This window comes from Herpailurus yagouaroundi, unplaced genomic scaffold (assembly GCF_014898765.1).
Source record: "Herpailurus yagouaroundi ecotype Mexico unplaced genomic scaffold, PumYag 216, whole genome shotgun sequence".
NCBI classification, from domain to species: domain Eukaryota; kingdom Metazoa; phylum Chordata; class Mammalia; order Carnivora; family Felidae; genus Herpailurus; species Herpailurus yagouaroundi.
The window spans coordinates 14,454,708-14,474,097 of record NW_024412447.1 but is presented as its reverse complement, the minus strand read 5'-3'; the positions used below and the strand labels follow the sequence as shown (position 1 = coordinate 14,474,097).

General features: G+C 50.8%; 1 protein-coding gene across 6 annotated transcripts in view; it reads left to right on the top strand.

The window, feature by feature from the left end:
• The window catches only part of CALN1 (calneuron 1), a 532,439-nt gene extending 514,366 nt beyond the window's left edge, over positions 1-18,073 (top strand). For 5 of the 6 annotated variants that reach the window (XM_040456203.1, XM_040456207.1, XM_040456202.1 and 2 more), the window contains 2 exons: positions 3,575-3,731; positions 4,261-4,493. In XM_040456203.1, the coding sequence (XP_040312137.1) occupies positions 3,575-3,731; positions 4,261-4,478 (375 nt within the window). In that variant the 3' untranslated portion in view covers positions 4,479-4,493. Of the gene's footprint in view, positions 1-3,574; positions 3,732-4,260; positions 4,494-17,171 lie in introns of those variants that run through there. The other variant, XM_040456205.1, reaches the window with a different exon arrangement.
• The last annotated feature ends 1,317 nt before the right edge of the window (positions 18,074-19,390 follow it).

Here is a 19,390-nt window from a genome sequence, read left to right as displayed (position 1 = left end):
CGTTGAAAAAAAAATTAAAAAAAAAAAAAAAAAAAAGATTAGATCCTGGTTCTGCTTCCTGAAAACTGCTCTTGATTTCACTGAGTGATGTCAAGAATGATTCCCAGCTTCACCGTCCGGGAGACCTTCTGCCCTTTTCCACTAGTCTCCTTCCCTCCTGATGAGGGCCTTGGAATACACCTTGCTTTGGGCCTATGTCACTTACTCTCCTAATGGTTTGTGCCCATAAAAGGTTGGGAGCCCAAAGATCATTTTATGTTTTGAGTAGTGATAGAGCCTTTTAATCCCATGCTGTTGGTTCTTGCCCAGTAGAGCTCTCTCAAAAAATTCGCCTTTTAGGGGGCGCCTGGGTGGCGCAGTCGGTTAAGCGTCCGACTTCAGCCAGGTCACGATCTCACGGTCCGTGAGTTCGAGCCCCGCGTCGGGCTCTGGGCTGATGGCTCGGAGCCTGGAGCCTGTTTCCGATTCTGTGTCTCCCTCTCTCTCTGCCCCTCCCCCGTTCATGCTCTGTCTCCCTCTGTCCTAAAAATAAATAAACGTTGGAAAAAAAAAATTAAAAAAAAAAAATTCGCCTTTTTTTTTTTTTTAATCTTGATTTCAATTGTGTTTTGCTAATAGCCACATCCACAATTATTTTGAGACATAACTCTCTCTAAACCTAATAACCAATTTCCTTGGAGAGTCACTTAGCATTTCCAGAGGTTTTAATAAGGACCACTCTGATTTGTTTTGTAATTTATAACATTTCTCAATTTTATCCCTTCTTGGTTGAAGATGAAAAACAATTGCTTCTTTCCATTCCGCAAGACCAGGAATTTCTGAGTGGTCTCCGTTCCTGGCCTGTTCTTTCCTGAGCTCATCTCTCTCTCCTGTTTTGTTTTGTTTTGTTTTGTTTTTCCTTTTTTAAAAAAACTAAGCTATAATTGACATATAACATTACATTGGCTTCCTGTGTGTATGATAATGATGGGATATTTGTATATATTGCAAAATAATCACCACAATCATCTTTTTAAGTGTATTTCTTTATTTTGAGAGAGAGAGAATGATTATGAGCAGGGGAGGGGTGGGGGGAGAGAGAGAGAGAGAGAGAGAGAGAGAGAGAGAGAGAGAGAGAAAATCTCAAGCAGGCTCCGTGCTGTCAGCACAGAGCCTGCTGCAGGGCTCGAACTCACAAACCGTGAGTTCATGACCGGAGCCAACATCCTGAGCCGGATACTTAACCGACGGAGCCACCTGGGCGCCCCCACAATAAATTTAATTGACATCCCTCCTCACACGTAATTGCACACTCTTTCCCTTGCAATGAGAACTTTTAAGATCTACTCTCTTAGTTTCAAATATGCAGTACAGTGTTATTAACTACAGTCACCATGCTGTATGTTAGACCCACAGAATTTATTTATTTCATCACTGAATGCACGTACCTTTCGATGCCCTTCCCTCATTCACCTACCGCCCACCCACCAAATCGGGCAATCGGCAATCTGTTCTCTGTATCTTTGAGCTCAGGGTTGTTATGTTTGTTTGGGTTTTTTTTTTAAGATTCCATACATATGTGAAATCATATGATTTTTGTCTTCCTCTCTGGCTTATTTCACTCTGAGCTCACCTCTTTCTTTTTTCGCATTTCTTAATTTAAATTCAATTTAGTTAACATAGAGTGTAATAATGATTGCAGGAATAGAATTCAGTGATTCATCACTTACATATGACACCCCGTGCTCATCCCGCCAAGTGCTCTCCTTAATGCCCATCACCCATGTAGCCCGTCCCCCCACCCAACACCCCACCAGCAACCCTCAGTTTGTTCTCTGTATTTAAGAGTCTCTTACGGTTTGTGTCCCTCTCTGTTTTTATCTTGTTTTTCCTTGCCTTCCCCTGGGTTCACCTGTTCTGTTTCTTAAATGCCACATATGAGTGAACTCTTATATTTGTCTTTCTCTGCTGACTTCTTTTGCTTAACACAGTACACTCTAGGTCCATCCACATTGTTGCAAATGGTAAGACTTCATTCCTTTTGATCACCGGATAATATTCCATTGTCTATACCTACCACATCTTCTTTATCCATTCGTCGGTAGATGGACATTTGGGCTCTTTCCTTCCTTTGGCTGTTGTCGATAGTGCTGCTGTGAACACGGGGGTGCGCGTGCGCTTCGAATCAGCATTCTGTTACCCCTGGGGTAAATGCCCAGCAGTGCAATTGCTGGGTCGTAGGGTGGTTCTATTTTTCATATTTTGAGGAGCCTCCATACTGTTTTCCAGAGGGGCTGCACCAGTTTGCCTTCCCGCCAGCACCTGGGATCCCCCAAAGGGATCCTCTTTCTCCGCGTCCTCGCCAGCACCTGTCGTTGCCTGAGTTGCTAATGTTAGGAGCCCACCTCTTTCTGGTTTCACCCTGTCCGTTACCACCAGTTGCAACCATGCTGTTCCCCAGACTGATTACCTAAGGCCACAAACTCCTCCCACATATACCTGTCCTTCAAATCATCACAGGCAATGCCGCAACCGAGTGTCATGCTTCTGCATAACATCCGTGGGTCTTTATCTTTCCAGCCTCCAATCACGTGTTTCTCATCTCCCACCCCTTGGCCCTGGAACATGGTGTTTTCGAATGTTTGTTACGGTAGCCTCTGACCTCTGTGCGTGGTTGTATTTTTTTTAGTAGAAATTTCTTGTATTATTTTTGAAATATGCTTTGTATGGTTTGTATAATCTCTGTATCATTGACTTAAACCCAGTTAGCAAACAAGCCTGAAATGCCTACGGCTGATAACAATGAAGGGCGTTTCGTACTCATCTTCCTTTTCCTTAATGGGGTATCTGCAGATCCTCCCCACCTTATCCTTGTTCTGGGGCCCAGACGGAAGGAGCAGCCCCCACATGGGGCACGCCATTCTCGTGGCAGAGGAGAAAGAGCACATGATGTGGCCTTTAGAGCTTTTAATTGGATGCGGCGGATGTGACTTCTGCTCACATTTCATTGGCCAAGGGAGTGACAGGACCACACTCGGTAGAAATGGAGTAGGAGAGTATGAGACTCTCCCGAGGACACGAAGACCGTACTGGGGGATGCCACACCTCCCTTTAGCTTTCCTTCCTCATGAACACGGCTTTGAACTTGGATGTTACCTTGTTAGAACATGATGCGTATCTAAAGCAAGACGGGAACGGCCAGCTTCTCAGGAGATACAGAATATCTTTAGAGATGTGTGCATTATCTGAGGTGTGACACAACTTCCAAGTCCGTGAGATGTGCATGGCTTGCGGAGGTGACGGCAGATGGCCGGGTGAGTGGGAGGCCAACTAGCAGGTGGCATTTTTTTTTTTCCTCCGGGAGTCTCAACCGAGGGGGATATGTTGTGCTCACTGTATCCCCAGTAAGTGCCTGCAAGTTCACGAGTATGCTTGGAGCAGAACACGATGGAAATGTTGCTCATCTGATATCCTGGAAAGCTGAGCCGAGCTTCCACACGGGAGCTTTGGGCTGTTGGGGCTTGGCAGCCATGCCCCAGGCTGAGTCCTCAGCCCCATGCGCCCAAGACCTGCTCATCCCTCTTTATCCCCACAGTTCGACATGCAGAGGATAACTCTGGAGGAGCTGAAGCACATCCTCTACCACGCCTTCCGGGACCACTTGACAATGAAGGACATCGAGAACATCATCATCAACGAGGAGGAGAGCCTGCAGGAGACCTCGGAGAACTGCCAGACAGAGTTCGAAGGAGGTAGGTACCCCCGATTCCGCCTCCTACCTGGTCTGGGACCGGCCAACACCTTCACATCCTCGCTATGAAGAGTGAATTTACAGTCGGGGCTGGAGGGCCTTGTCCTGAAGCCAAGAATCCAGGACTGAGGTTACAAGATCCTTTCCGCAAAGATGCAATAGGTTCTTTTTTTTCTTTTCTTTTTTCTTTTCTCTTCCTTTCTTTTCTTTTCTTTTTTCTTTTCTTTTCTCTTCTTTTTTTCCTTTCCTTTTCTTTTCTTTCCTTTCCTTTTTCCATTTTTCCCCCCAAACCCTGCCTTTTTGCAGGACCTCTAGGGACCCTGTCTTTCCGCCAGTGGTTCTCTCAGGTCTGTGATTAGACGGGCAGCTTTGCCGTTACTCACCGGGGGGCTGCGTGGACTGGTACAAACTCCAGCGCCCAACTCGGGTCAAGTCCAGTGGCTAAGTGCGCAACCTTGGCCACCAGGTGTGCCTTCTCTGAGGGCGTACCCTGACCTATAAACATCAGGATAATTACACCTACTTCGCAGGACCCTTAGGAAAGGATTGCCTCTGTGCTCTGCTCCCTGAAGGCACTGGTCAGAAACAGCCCCATTCACAAAAATACTCTCGCGAATTTAACCCTGTACTTACAGAAGAAAGCAGCTTTTCCTGGGGCCAAAATATAGACCCACGAGAGGCCATTTTTCTTGGGCTCATGAAAGAAAAGGTAAGAAAAAAACAAACAAAACAAAACCAGCCTACCTGATCCCCTAATCAGTAGAAAGTTCCAGGGAAGCTAAATAATTCAATCCCTCTTTCAACTTTGAAAATCAGAACTGCTTTAACAACCCTGATGAATAGAAAAAAAAGATTTTTTTAATGACATTAAAACAGGATATCAGGCCTGTTTAACTTGTTCAGGGCTGGGATCTCTTAAAGAGGTCTAGCCACTCTTTTCTATTCTTTTTCCTGAACACTTACACAAATCGGGGCACACCGTTGGGAAGCTGTCTCATAGCCACCAGGATGGCATTCGCCCTGCCTGGTCTCGGAGCCGCCACGTTAGAGCCGGCCGAGCGGGGAGTCTATGCAGAACGCAGTAAGTCCAGGGGGCCACAGTGGTTCATTCGGACCTGGGCCCCCAGGGGTCCTGTCCGGGCCACACCGCTGCATCGTGTGCAGGATTAAAGGCCATGACAGGAAGAGACGCTTCTACTCCGAGGTGATAAGCGCGATTAACTCAAGCCAGGGAGACGGGGAGTGGTGGATAGGGAGGGATTGGGGTAAACTTGAGAGCTGTGCCCCCTTCTGTAGGCATTCAAACATCTTTCAAAAACGCTGTGTGTGGCGAACAAAACCCAGTTGTGGTCCAGAAGCTGCCCCGGTCGGCCTGCAAGTGACACGTGGGCTGGAGCATCAGTGGCCGTATTTGGAGTTGGAGCCACGCGAGACCACACGAGAGCAGGGTGGTCACAGCCAAAGCCACATGTGCAGCAGGACAGGCAGGGGGATCGGGAGGGTGAGTAGGGGCGAGGCAGGCAGAGATGGGAGGGACACCTGAGAAAACACCAGGCCTGGCCTCCCCCATCCATCTCGACCCAGCTCTTTCCACCCTGATGACAGACTGTGTGTTCCAACAATGGAAGCTTCGGGGGCTCCAGCCCCCCACTGTCAGCAAATGCTCTGGAGATGGGAGAGGGGAGTATTTCTGGACATCTTGTTTTCCACAAGAGCCTTCGTTTGTGGATCGGTGTTTTGTTCAGAGAAATGTCACAAGTCTTAGTAATTTGGGAAAGGTCAGACTGCACTGGGAAGGAATCTGAACCCTAAGCAATGTCTTTTTATTATTCAAAAGCTCATATATTAATAAACTGAGGGAGAAAGGGGTTTCCAAATCGAAGTCTTCCTGAGTCCGCTCTAATTGATTCGTACGTATAACATGGGCAACAGCTACCAACCGTGGGGTTTATTGATACGTTCCAGTTGCTGTGCTGAATGCTTTAAACTTTGTGGCCTTCTTGAATAAGAGAAACATTGCTTTGTAATTAGCACACTGCTTTTTTGAATGCCCTCTGCAACGTGGATTACATGGGCCGTTTTGCTTGTTTTCACATCAGACGGTTTTTTTGTTTTGCGTTTGTTTTTTTTTTTTTTCAACGTTTATTTATTTTTGGGACAGAGAGAGACAGAGCATGAACAGGGGAGGGGCAGAGAGAGGGGGAGACACAGAATCGGAAGCAGGCTCCAGGCTCTGAGCTGTCAGCACAGAGCCCGGCGCGGGGCGCGAGCCCACGAACTGCAAGATTATGACCTGAGCCGAAGTGGGATGCTCGACCGACTGAGCCACCCGGGCGCCCTGGTAGAATGGAATTTAAAGAGGCGCACATCAAATAACTCTGAGCTCAGCACATTGGGGGTCAAGACTGAGATTCTGGAGCGTAGCAGAGGTTTGAAAATGCTGATGTGCACGACCTGACGTGGAGCCTGTTAGAGCCGAACAGGAGGCCTTCCTCAGGCCCTAGCATCGTTTTACACCAGTGATGATACTTTTCGCTTTTACAAATCTTGGGTCTGAGACTTGTACAAACCTGTTCAGGTTCTATCCATTAAGTCAGGAAATCTTGATCATTCCTTCCACATGAATGGATGTGGGGGGGGGGGGGGTGGGGGCCCCCTTGGGGGGGGGGGTTTATGTTTTTCTTTTTTTCCCTTTTAGTTTTCCCTTTGGCTTGTTTTGTTGTCTTTACCCGTTTGGTGCTTAGGCCAACGCAAACCACAGCTACGCGTGCACGCACAGACACATCCACACGGCCCCTCACGCGTTCTAATCTGCCTTACCTTTACGGAAGATAGGGCTCTGTGATCATAAGGAGGCAGGAATGTCTCCATCTTCTCCCAGGGGAAGGACAAGAGGATGAGGATGAGATTCCAAGGTACACAGAAGGACAGCTTTTTTGACTTGTCTTCAGGAAACCCTTGAGTTGGGGGTTCATGTCATGTATAGAACCCATTTTCCTGGAGCACCCAAAGAAGTCATCTACAGAAGCCCTTATTAAGGCCGGGAAGAGACCAGAAGAATCTAATTCAAGGGTTCTGAAGTGGACCTTTCCTTTATTCACACCTGGCTTCCAGATGAGAAATTATTCAGATTGAGTCAAACACCGGACCAAGTGTCACCCACCGTGCTGGGTGCTTTGGGCATGAGATCATTGAATCGCACTGAATTCAGGGGCTTTCCGGCAAAACCCGTCAGCTGGCAGTCTACCCAGCCCCCGGTCCAAAGAGAATCCTCAACTCAAAGTATGCCTTTCAGGTGTTCCCAACGCCCCAGATCTTTTTGAATTCCCTCATTAAGATCAATTATGTTCAATGTTCTGAGCTGTCAGTTTTCAATACGTGTGTTCTAACTATTTGGAAAAATAAATAGGTCAGCATTCACCGAAATGGGCTAGTTACCGGACTATGTGCCTACCCACAATGCCCACTCACCATCCGGGCTACATGAGAGGTTTAAGACGTTTTGCTTCCGTGTGATTCCTTTATAATCACCAGACATTTCGCTTTTGGAGAACAGAAGCCCAGTGACGCTGAGAGACAAATTCTTGTCTCACTATTTGGGTCCAGTTGCTGACACATGTGGAATCGAGTGGTCTTGTGGTTGACCTTGTGATCATCTAGTTGCCTGTCACCGGATCCTTATTAAGGGTTCACCTAACAAATTATATTATATATATTAAGTTTGATTTACCGCTTCTAATGTGTTTACTGCTTCCTCCATATTGATACAGTCCAAGAGGAAAGGGACGGGAGGGAACTGCCTGGCATGGCAGCCAGGGGCGGTCACCTGTTAACACGAGCAACTCACCTGTCAGCGTGTCCTGGGAGAGATGTTCTGTGGCCCCTCTGGTACAGATGAGGAAACCGAGGCTCAGCAGACCGGTGTCGCTCGTCCAAGGTCAAATACCGGGGAAGGCTGTGAACCCGGGGCTATCTGACAAGGCCCTGCCCCTTCATTTGTTCCTCTGGCTCCCTTTAGCCAGACATTGGCGTCTCCGGCCCCCTTACGGAATGGCACTTCATCGTCACTCGTTTTTCATGTCATCGCCAGGAAAGTCATATTATATTTGGAAGTTGAGTAGAAGGCGCGGCAAGACTGTGTGTGAGCCCTTTCAAGACACATCGCCCAAATGTTGTCCCTAAATGGAATACCAGCTGTCAGATTTTTCTAGACATTCTGACAACACGCGCGGCAGAAGGAAGTAAAGCAAAATCATCGACGGGGGGGGGGGGGGGGAAATCGTTTCTGTGAAAGGCGTATGGCAGAGCTGTTCTGCGCCATCCAGTGCCTCGGGATGATGGACGAGAGAAATAAATGTCAAAGGGGGGGACGCAGGCCAGGTAGCTCCCTAGCTCCCAAAGCATCACTGCGCAGACATGCGGGTTACGTGCCCACCCCTGGCTGGACTAGATATGTGACCCTGCGTAAGTTCTCTAGAAACTCTCAGCCTTCTCTTCTTCACCTCTGCAATGCAAAGATTGGACAATGACGGTCACATCCAGCTTCAACCGTTTCTGGCTCAGCGGAAGGTCAGAAAGAATTTGCAACCAAACCTAAGGTCTCCAGGCCAGCCATCCCTGCTGGAGCTGCAGAATTCGTATTGGGATGTCAAATGCACACCCAGATGGGGAGCCTTGTCCCATCACCTGGCCGTGCACGTCGGGTATTTCAGGCCCATCCAAATGAAAAGGGCATAACACGTCTCCTACACCATCTGCTCTCGGTTTGCCCGGTGCCATGAATTTCCTTAAATAAAACCTGTTCTCTGCAGGTGGAGGTTAAGGTGGAGCGGAGGGTCCGTGGCGGGTGGTGAGACAGGACACAGTTTTCAGAGAGATTTGGGACTTCAGACAGAAAGGGATTTTTTTCTTCTATCTGGGAATCCTTCACAGCAGTCCGGCAGGAAAGTTTTCTGGAGCCACGAGTGAGGAGTGATGAGATTCCGAGACACGAGGTAGACAGCCGGAGGACTGGTTTTGATTAGTACGCCTGGTCGTTGAGGACTCCAACTCTGCACTCTGGACAGGCCTGGCTGAAAATCCTGCTTTGTCCTGTCTGAGGTCACTTGCCTGAGACACTTACATACACAGTAAGAGCCTAATGTTCTTCATCCGTGAAATGGGAATCACACAATGACTGCCTCGTGTGCCTGGGACATGAGGTGACACGTGAGATTACTTTGTATAAGGCTGAACACAGGAGTGAGCACTCGAAACAGACAACGAAACAGAACTAGCTCATCCCTAGCCCCAGGTCTGTTCTCCTGATTTGATTTTTTTTTTTTTCCCGGAGACGTCGTGCGTCCCCACTGCTAGAATGCCACATCGTCTTTGAAGGATGGCACAGGGACCAAATGTGCAGGGTTTGAACATTCTTCTCGACACCTTCGCTCCTAAAGTCAAGTCGATGCCAACATCGGAGGTGCTAAAAGTACCAGTCAGGACTCTTGGTTTTAAGTAGCAGCAACTCAACCCAGACGCCCTTAAACTAAAAAATATTGGCAAAGGGATGAACTTTGGCTGACCTGGATCAAAAGAGCTCAAGCGACATTCCCTCGTCCTCCCAACCCCCAGTCGGTCACTGTCTCCTTCCCAGTCTCTGTCCTTCTTTCCTCTCTGTTGGCTTCGATCTTGGGCAGGCTGTCTCTCCCCGAAGTGACAGGATTCTCTCCCTGAAGATTCACCTCCATTCCAAGAAGGGGCTCCCATCAATCCTGCTTGGCCCGTATGCCTAACCCTGAACCCAGCCAAGAGCTTGGCACACTCTACTTGGCCAGTCTGGTTTGCTGCAGGGGGAAGGTGGAGCCCTGGACCAAGAGTTCAGTCAGTCTGAAGACTGAGCTACAGATCCCCAAACCAAAAGATGAATTACGTTCCCAGAAGAGGAAGGTCTGTCGGAAAGACCAGAAAAACACCTGGCCACCTCACCAAGGGTCCACAGTGGAACCCTCCAAGCAAGACCTGGCCGTCTGATGGCTAGAAACCTGAGACGATTTTATGGTAGAGAAGGAGCCAGAAGGAGGGGTGGCCCTCCTTCCCCTTAACAGGTATCATAAAACATGGCAGTCTCACTGCTATTCGGCCACATCATCTGTCTCTGTCTCCAGGTCTTGCCTGGGGTACCTGAGCATTCTTGGCCTCGCTGATGTATAGAAAATTCACTTTCAGGGGCACCCGGGTGGCTCAGTCGGTTGAGCGTCCGACTTCAGCTCAGGTCATGATCTCGTAGGTCGTGAGTTCGTGTCCCGCGTCGGGCTCTGCGCTGACCGCTCGGAGCCTGGAGCCCGCTTCGGATTCCGGGTCTCCCTCTCTCTCTCTCTGCCCCTCTCCCGCTCGTGCTCGCTCCCTCGCTCTCTCGGTCTCTCAAGAGTAACTAAAAATATTTTTTAAAAATGACAAAAAAAAAAAGAATATTCACTTTCAGGAGCTCTTAATTAGTTCCACTTTAGGCTATGGAAATATTCAGTTTCATAAAATCATAAAATGTGAGACCTGGAAGGATCACAGAGCAGTAATAGCTCCCAGACTTGGTAGTTCTGATTCATTGCGAGAATCACCTAAGATGGGTTTTGTATTGTTTTGTTTTTAAACATTCCTGAGCCCCGAGCTCCCTGCCAGAAATATCACTTACATAGAGGTCTGTGTGGGGGCAATTAATCAGAATTGTTATGATTCTGGTTCGCCTCATTTGGGAGCCAAAGCCTCCAGACACGCAGCCCCATTTCGAAGAGACTGAGCCAGAGGGATTGTGAGCCCAATACGTCCAGGGTCACCCAGCCAGTCCGTGGCAAAATCCGTGCAGCCTCCAGGAGAAAACTCCAAGAGTCACTGCCTGTCATTTGCCGAGCGGAGCAGTGTGAATCTGTTTTGTTCTTTGTTTTGTTTTGAATGTTTATTTGAGAAAGAGACAGAGAGCAAGCAGGGGAGGGGCAGAGGGAAAGAGAGAGGGAGACACAGAATCCGGAGCAGGCTCCAGGCTCTGAGCTGTCAGCGCAGACCCCGACGCGGGGCTCGAACCCACAGACCGCGAGATCATGACCTGAGCTGAAGTCGGCCGCCCAACCGCCCGAGCCACCCAGGCGCCCTTAAATCTGGTAAAAGAACAAAGCAAAACCTGTCTGATGCTTGAGCTCACAAACCCAGGTCCTGCCATATAGCATCCAGGAGTCTGTAAGTGTTCAGGACTTGCTACCAAGCTTTCAAGAAAACTGGAGACCCCACTTCTATGTGCTCCTGTGTCAATTTCCCCCCATGTTCCTTCTGGGCTCCTATGTCAACCACTCTGCTGGAAAGAGAGCTCGGGCCCCATGGGAAGAGAAACATGGAAAAGATTGCCAGCAGCATGATACATTCTTGCCATTTTCTGTGTTCAGTTGCAAGTTCCTCGAAAAGAGTTACCATATGACCCAGAAATTGGACTCCTACCTGGATCTGGACCCAAGAGCGCTGGAAACACGTCCACACGAAAACTTGTATAATGTTCTAGCAGCATTATCCATAATTGCCCAAAACTGGAAACAACCCAAACGTCCATCAGCTGGTGAACGGAGAAACATAAGGTGGCACAAAGAGAAATAAAGGACCAACACAGGCTACAGCATGCACGGGCTGGGCCAAGTTAAAGAAGGAAGACGCAAAAGGCTACACGTTGTACATTTGCATGTATCTGCTATGCCCGATGCCCGGACGAGGGATCTCCATAGAGACAGAAAGGAGATTAGCGATTGCCAGGGGCTGGGGAGGCGGGAATGAAGGGACGAAGCGTGACTTCTAACGTGTGTGGCGTTTCTTTTTAGGGTGAGGAACACATTCTGGAATTGGGTAGTGGGGATTCTTTCCCAACCTGGTGAATGCCACTGAACTGTCCACGCTAAAAGGCTGAATGTTACGGTATGGGAATGCCATCTCAATTAAAAATAAGCAAGTATTGACAGACCGTCTAGTCCATGGGGCGCCTGGGTGGTTCCGTCGGTTAGGCATCCGACTCTTGGTTTCAGCTCAGGTCGTGATCTCACAGTTCGTGGGCTCGAGCCCCACGCCGGGCTTCGCGCTGCTGGTGCGGAGCCTGCTTGGGATTCTCTCTCTCTCTCTCTCTCTCTCTCTCCCCGTCCCTCTCCCTCAAAATAATAAATAAACATAAAAAAAAAAAAAGAGTCCGATCATTATAAAAATTTAAAGATCAGGCTCTATGAGAGCAAGACATTCAGGAGAAGCCTCCTAGGGAAGAGAGGTTTGGGGTACGCCCAGAAGAAATGAGAGGGAAGGTCAGCGGGCACCCCCAGCAGAGAGAACGGGTGCCAAGCCTTGGACTGCATCGCACAGTCTCGTGTGGGGATGCGTGGGGACCCCTGCTCGCCTGAAACAGAAGCTGCTCGGCAAGGAGGCACAGTGGTCTAGGAGCAGAGGTTGGAAAGGGACAGGAGGTGGTCGGCGGTCCTCCCAGCTGAGCTGAGATGCTGGATGGCACGCGCTTCCCCAGCAAGAAAGCGTTTGCAGAAAGGTTGCGGGAATCCGTGGCGCATACTAAGTGCTGCTTTGGGAAGGTGAGTTTCACTGCAGCCCGGAACGAATTCACGAGGGAAGGGACCACGGCAGAGGTCTGGGAGCACTGCTCGGATGCTCACTCCAGCACGGGAGAAAAATGAGCAGACCTTTCCTCCAGCCCTCAGGGGATACAAGGACGTCTTGAACTTCTCTGGCAATTCACAGCTGGGTGTGGGTTTCACTTTTTATATCCACTCATTCATCTTTGAGATGATGCTCGACATTAGCAGAACAGTTAGCATCACCTCCTTGCACAGAGAGAGAAACTGAGGCTCAGAGAGGTTCAGTCGCTTGCCCCGGGGCTGTTCCTACGCGGTGGTTAAGAGAAGCCCTAACCCGGAGTCACAGGTCATCCTGGGCTGAGCCCGAGTTCTGCTGGGGAAGCAAACCCTAGACACAGAGTAAAACCCCAAACTGTAGCACAGTGCAAATGTGTGAGAGCCGAAGACGGGCCTTGAATTATTATCAACAAACACATTAACCCGGGACGGGCTGTACCGTCAAGCACATCAGGGGTTTGAAGTGGCTTTTCTTTGGATCTTCCTATCGCTGAGTGTCCTGTCGCTAACTTCTGTCCTGTGCAGAAGTTTTAAACCCGGGTGTTAGAACGAGACCCTGGCCCAAGCCCCACCTGCGCCATTGGCCAAATGAACTTGGACTCCACCTCGTGGAGCTTCAGAGGCTCCCACCTGTCAAGGGACAGTCACACACCCAGCTCTCACGGGGACGGCCACCATGCAGGTCTGTGATGACACGTGTAGAGCACGCGGTGTGCGCCTGGCCTACTCAGGCGGGGTTCAGTAAGTGAAGGCAAGTTTTGAAAACGTTTCCGGGGGCGCCCTGGTGGCTCAGTAGGTTAAGCGTCCGACTTCGGCTCAGGTCCCGATGTCACGGTTCGTGAGTTCAAGCCCCGCATCGGGCTCTCCGCTGTCAGCGTGGAGCCCACTTGGGATTCTCTGTCTCCCTTTCTCGGCCCCTTCCCCCCCACATTTTTCTCCCCCTCCCCCTCTCTCGCAAAAAATAAACATTAAAAAAGTTTTTAAAGGTTTACAAAAGAGAATTGGCACTCCGGGGGCACAAACATACCCTAGTACCTTCATACATCCTCACTCTTCACAACAAGGCAGTTTTTACTACTCCCATTTTATAGATGCTCCCATTTTATAGATGAGGAAACTGAGGCCGGAGGAAGTTTTGCTTGCCCAAGGTCACACAGCCGAGAGGTGGAATAACTATGATTTAGACTTGGGTCTGGCTCCAAAATCATGACTTGTTTTACTCTGCCACACGATTTATGACAGCGTGAGAACTGGATGTCACAGGATTCTCGTGGAGGCACAGAGGCTGACATGATGATGTTTCAGGGCCACCGAGAGGAGCAAGCTGGGAGTGCCACCCTGCTTATAGGACTTTGGTCTAGACTGGGATTTGCATGGCCTCAAGTACACCCTATTAGGTCTCCAGGCCTTTCCTCCTTCCTTATCTCTCCCCTCCTACTGCTTTGAAGGATTTTCAGATCAAACGTGCAGCCGCTCTCCTGCGGGATAATCCTGTCGCCTGTAACCTTGTTTTCCGAGTGTCCTTCACAAAGAAGGGCTTCAGCCAAAAATTTCTCCCTCAGCGTAATCACACAATTTTTCTCGGCCTTCGCTAGCCCTCAGGAAGGAAAGGTAGATGACTGCCTTCAGAAGCATGTTTATGCTGAGGAACGTCCCAGAATAAATTAGCCAGCCGTCAGAAAGTGCCAGATATGCCATTTTCCCACCCTCCTATTTTCAGCCCTGGATCTTTCCTTCTTAAACGCCACCTCCTTTTTTCCTTACCGAGGGAGGGCCGGCACTTTTTTTTTTTTTTTTTTTTTTTTATATTTGCCCAGTCCTGGGACAGGGGCATCTTGGCACCAAAGAAATCTTGTTCCTCTGGGTAAGAATTTGTAAGATTCTAAGACCCAGACATGATCAGCAAGTTGAGAACGGAACCAAAAATACTTTCAATCACCCAAGGGAAGCAAAAGCCCAGGGGATCCAGGATTAAAGATAACAAGACAGCACCCCAGAGGGGCACCCGGGTGGCTCAGTCGGTTGAGCGTCCGACTTTGGCTCAGGTCACGATCTCATGGTTCGTGAGTTGGAGCCCCGCGTCAGGCTCTGTGCTGCCAGCTCGGAGCCTGGAACCTGCTTCCGATTATGAGTCTCCCTCTCTCTCTGCCCCTCCCCCGCTCCTGCTCTCTCTCCCTCTCTCAAAAATAAATAAAAACATTAAAACAGAAAAAAAGACAGCACCTAAGAGTGCAGAAATAATCAACAAGTGTTGGGGGTGGGGGCAGAGCTGCGTCACGGGGCCCTGGGTCTCTGTGAAACGTGGCTTGCTGGAGAAACCCTCCTGATGTAATTTACAGAGGCCCCCTGACAAGCCCCCGACACCCCTTCTCTTAGGGAAAGCTCCATTTGTCTTTGGAAACATCCCCGGCTTCCCACTTCTTCCCTGTGATTTCCAGGGATTTCAGAGGAGCCCCCGAATGGCAACGGGAAGACGTACTTGAAACTGAATGACTTTTAGGTTCTTGAACGGCATGTGGACCCTACCTTGACCTTTTTCTCTTGCCATTCTTCTTTCGTACAGAGAGATTGCAAGCAATATGAAGGGGAGTTGCATTTCTTTCCCCCCGCGCCCGCACACACACCTCCTCTCTCCATGCCATAATCCGGTCCGATCCAAAGAAAAACCACTTTCCCTCAGCTGGAGGTTTGCAAAGGTAGAGTATAACATCCAGCAGAAGGACCTCTTTTCAAAATGGAAGGTAATCTGAAAATGTTCTGCTGCTCTTCTGACATTGGGTTTCTTTTTCTTTTTTCTTTTAAGTTTATTTATTTGTTTTCAGAGAGAAGGAGAGAGCGTGGGTAGGTGAGGGGCAGAGAGAGAGAGAGGGAGAGAGAGAGAATCCCAAGTGGGCTCCATGCTGTCAGTACAGAGCCCGACGTGGGGCTCGACCTCACAACCATGAGATCATGACCTGAGCCAAAATCAAGAGCCAGACACTCAACTGACTGAGCCACCCAGGTGCCCCCTGGCATTGGGTTTCTTAACGTCTGAATCTGAAGAAGCATCTTCCCCGATACCCCCCACCCTATGTCCCTAACACACACACACGCGCACACGAGCGCGCACACACACACACACACACACACCTGTCAGGTCCCCAGCAACTCAAACTCTATCAAATTTTTTGGCCCCACCTAGTCCTACTGAATCAAAAATTCTGGGGGTGGGGCCTAGCAATTCCCTAATCACCCGAAGAACTTATTCATTCATAAATTCCTGGCCTTCACCCCCAGAGATTTTGATTCAGGAATTCTGCGGTGGGACCCAAGAATTTACATTTACATCAAACTCCCAGATGGTGCTGTTGCCACTGGTCCAGTGAGTAGCTCTGCTGTACACAGCTTCCCAGCTGCCTCCAGGGCACAGATTTCTTTCCTACGCTAAGTGGTAAACTGTGTGCAAAGATCACGGGTGCACAGACAGGTGGGGAGGGGAGGGGGGTGGTGCAGACTCAAAGAAGGAAAAGTTCTGGTATAGGAAGCAATGCATGGAAGAGAGATCTGTTCTGCTTCGGCACACTTGACCAAAACTTTACTTTCTGGTGATTTCCATCTCTCTGTCTCTGGTCCATATTACTTTCCCAACTGATGCAGACCTACCAATGGTTTCCTAAGGGCCTTATAAAAACGCTGTTGCAAGACGTAGCCCAACAAAAGGATGAAAAGAATACAATCCCAGGACCCAAGGGCAGACCCCTGGTGCCACAGGATGTGGGGGCGGGGACGCCCTGCCTGTGAGAGGTCTGACAGAGCTTTGTGACTCTCTCCTGGGTTCCCACCGGTCCTGTCCACACAGCATGTGGACTTCACCGAAATCACCTGGTTAAACACAGATCTCTGGCCCCATCCCTGGAGTTTCTGATTCGGTAGACTGGGCGTGGGGTCCAGCATGAGCACCTGCATTTTCAGTAAGCTCCCAGGGATGGGGGTGCCTGGGCGGCTCAGTCGGTTAAGCCTCCGACTTCGGCTCAGGTCATGATCTCGCGGTTTGTGAGTTCGAGCCCCACGCGGGCTCTGTGCCGACAGCTCGGAGCCTGGGGCCTGCTTTGGATCTGTGTCTCCCTCTCTCTCTCTGCTCTTCCCCCGCTCATGTTCTGTCTCTCTCTCCTTCAAAAATAAATAAACATTAAAAAAATTTTTTTTAAAAAACCTCCCAGGGATGTGTCTGCTGCTTGCCCAGGGACCCCGCCGGAGGGGGGGGGGGGGCGCCGCCCCGGCGTGCGTAACTCAAGTAATGCCAGGAGTCATTTAGGGTCATCCCGACCAGCAGCCACCCAAGAACAATTCTGGAAGGTAAGTTGCTTCCGGCCCAGCGTGAATACATAAGGAAGCATCTGAATCTAGCAGCTGCCTCAGAAATGGGAGCCCGGCGTTCTGCAGAAACCGACACAGCCGTGCCCGGACGGTGCCTTTTGCGAAACTCCAAAACGTTACATTTCTCTTCTTGCGCAGAAAGTCACTGTCGCTCTACTGCACCCGGAAGTTTGTACCCTCCTCTGAGCATCACATCTCTCTTGGCTTCTGGTCAAGTTTTGACTGTTGCGCACGGTTTGCCAGAGGACGTGGTGTTCAGTGTCCGAGGATGGTCCGGGGCATGCTTGTCGGTGTGACCCGTCTTCAGCCTCGGAACTGGGCTTGTTGACGAGGGGGAGGCCAGCCTGTCTCACTGTGTCATTTCTCTCTTCTCTCTCCCCCCTCTCCCCACTCCCCCACCCCCACCCCGCGTCTCCGCTCCCCCACCCCAACCCCCATCCCAGTGCATGCGCAGAAACAGAACAGGCAGACCTGCGTCCGCAAGAGCCTCATCTGCGCCTTCGCCATGGCCTTCATCATAAGCGTCATGCTGATCGCGGCCAACCAGATCCTCCGGAGCGGCATGGAGTAGGCCGCCCCCCACCGGGCTGCGTGCCCAGCTCACCGCGCATGCGCATGCCCAGCGGGCAGACTCTGTTCCTCCGCAAAAGCAGATACGGTTGCAGACCAGGCACGGTCGGGCGAAGACCCCCCCAAGGCTGCAGTGCAACAGGTGTTGCCCATTCACTTCATCTCCTTGGCAGGGACACCAAAGGGCTGTCTTAAATGCTTTAATGGTTTTGTTTCCTAATGCAATAAAATAGCCAGGAGTTCCCAGTGACTGCTTCAACCACCCCTAGGAACTCTGAAGAGAGACTTCATTTCCATCCCGGGATTCCAGGGGCCACCCAGGCTGGCGGTGTTAAGAGAGCAAGGGCGAGGCGTCAGCCCGCGGCCACCTCCGTGCCCCCTGTCCTTTCAACCCCAGGGGTCCGCTGGAGACTCCCGGCTGTGGGAACCCTCAGTCCCAAGAGGCTGGCTGCTGGGTTGCTACGGAAGAGGGGGCTTCCTTCCTCCACCCAGTGGAGCCCCCCCCCACCCCCCACCCCAAGGCGTGAGGGGAAAGCCATCGAGCGGGGTGCAGCGCCGCACCCCTTCGCTTCCGTTCTTACTGCCTTTTCTAGAGGACTCTTGTTGGCAGAGTTGGGGAGCTCTCGGTTTCCGTCGGCACTTGGCTTTGTGTTCCTAGAGCCCATCGCGCACCAGCATTTTGGAATCTGCAGAGAGCCTTTCTCCCGGCTTTTGCCACCTGTGCTGCCATTCGTGGAAAAAAAAAAAAAAAGCATTCTCGTGGGCATCCCTGTAACATAGACATGTAGACAGACGTATATACTGGGCTCCTTCGTGTGTGACATCCCCCTTTCCTAATCGCTTACTCCCGGTATAAGCTCGTCCTCCGACATGCGTCCCCGCCTCTTTCGGGTGGACCAGGTAGTTCGGGGGTGGGGGGTGCGGGGAGGGCCTGGGACCCTCACACCCCACTCGCCCGGAGTCGCGGAGCCCGAACCCGCCTCCGTGCCAGCAGACCTCGGTCAGCGAAGGGCCTCGAGCACCTTATCTTCTCCTCCATTTCCAACTTGCTTTGTTAGTCGTCCCCCGAGCAAAAAGAGAAATACGGTCCACAGTGGAAAGACGGAAACGTACATGACCTCTTGCAGCGGTCAGATTCTGCAACTGACTCGTTTTCCCCCCACCCGGGGAAACAAAGAGACGGGAAGCAGCGCAGCCAGCAGGTAATTCGCTCCTGCCTGCGGAGTACTTCTGCTGGGGGGGGATGGGGTGCAGGGACCCGAAGCCCAGGGTCCCTCTTCAGTGGCATGTCAACCTGTAGTTTCCCGACTTTTCCCAGACGCCGTATCAGCCACCGCTATTGATTCAAGCTTGCACAGTCCGATCGGCCCATAACCTTTCCATGCCGTGTTTTCCTTTGCACTTTTCCAAGCTCAGGTCTTTATTTCTGCAGTAGAATGGTGTCGCGCCCCTTTCTTTCCATTGCATCCTGAAGCTACGTGCTTTTTCCCTCTCCCTTTTCCCCTGTCTTCCAGTATGGGGGTGCCAGAATGTCTCATCTCTAGGTTTTGCGGGGGGGGTCCCCTGAACCCCTCCCTCAGGGCCCCCCCCCTCTCTGTTTTCTCCCTTTCCGCCTTTTCCAACCTGACTTGTCCTTATAGGGTCTTTTTCCAGTTCGACTCTGCAAGCACTTCCTGCAGCAGCCTTGGGGGGGGGGGGGGGGTGGGGGCAGCTGTCGAAACTTCCCCACGGTGGGAGCCCGCAAATATTCCTGATGAGCACAAGTAAAACTAGGGTTTGAGCCATAGTACGGAGCAGGTGTGAGCTCCCGAGAGCCCTGGGGGTTGAGGGTCCTGCTGGGAAAATGCCCAGAGTCTTACCGGGAGTTCCTTCCAGGCCAAGGAAGGCAACAGCCTGCCTCTCCCCCCTTGCCCGCTCCACCCTGCCACAATACCCAGTGCACGTCTGCCTCCTCTCTCTCCCCCTGCCCAACTCCCCACGGTCCCTTCAGGATGGGCTTCCAGAAGGAGGACAGGTCCGAGCGCAGAACACTAACACAGATGACTGCGTCATTAGGTTTTGCCCCAAGCGGCTTACCTTGGGGGGGGGGGGG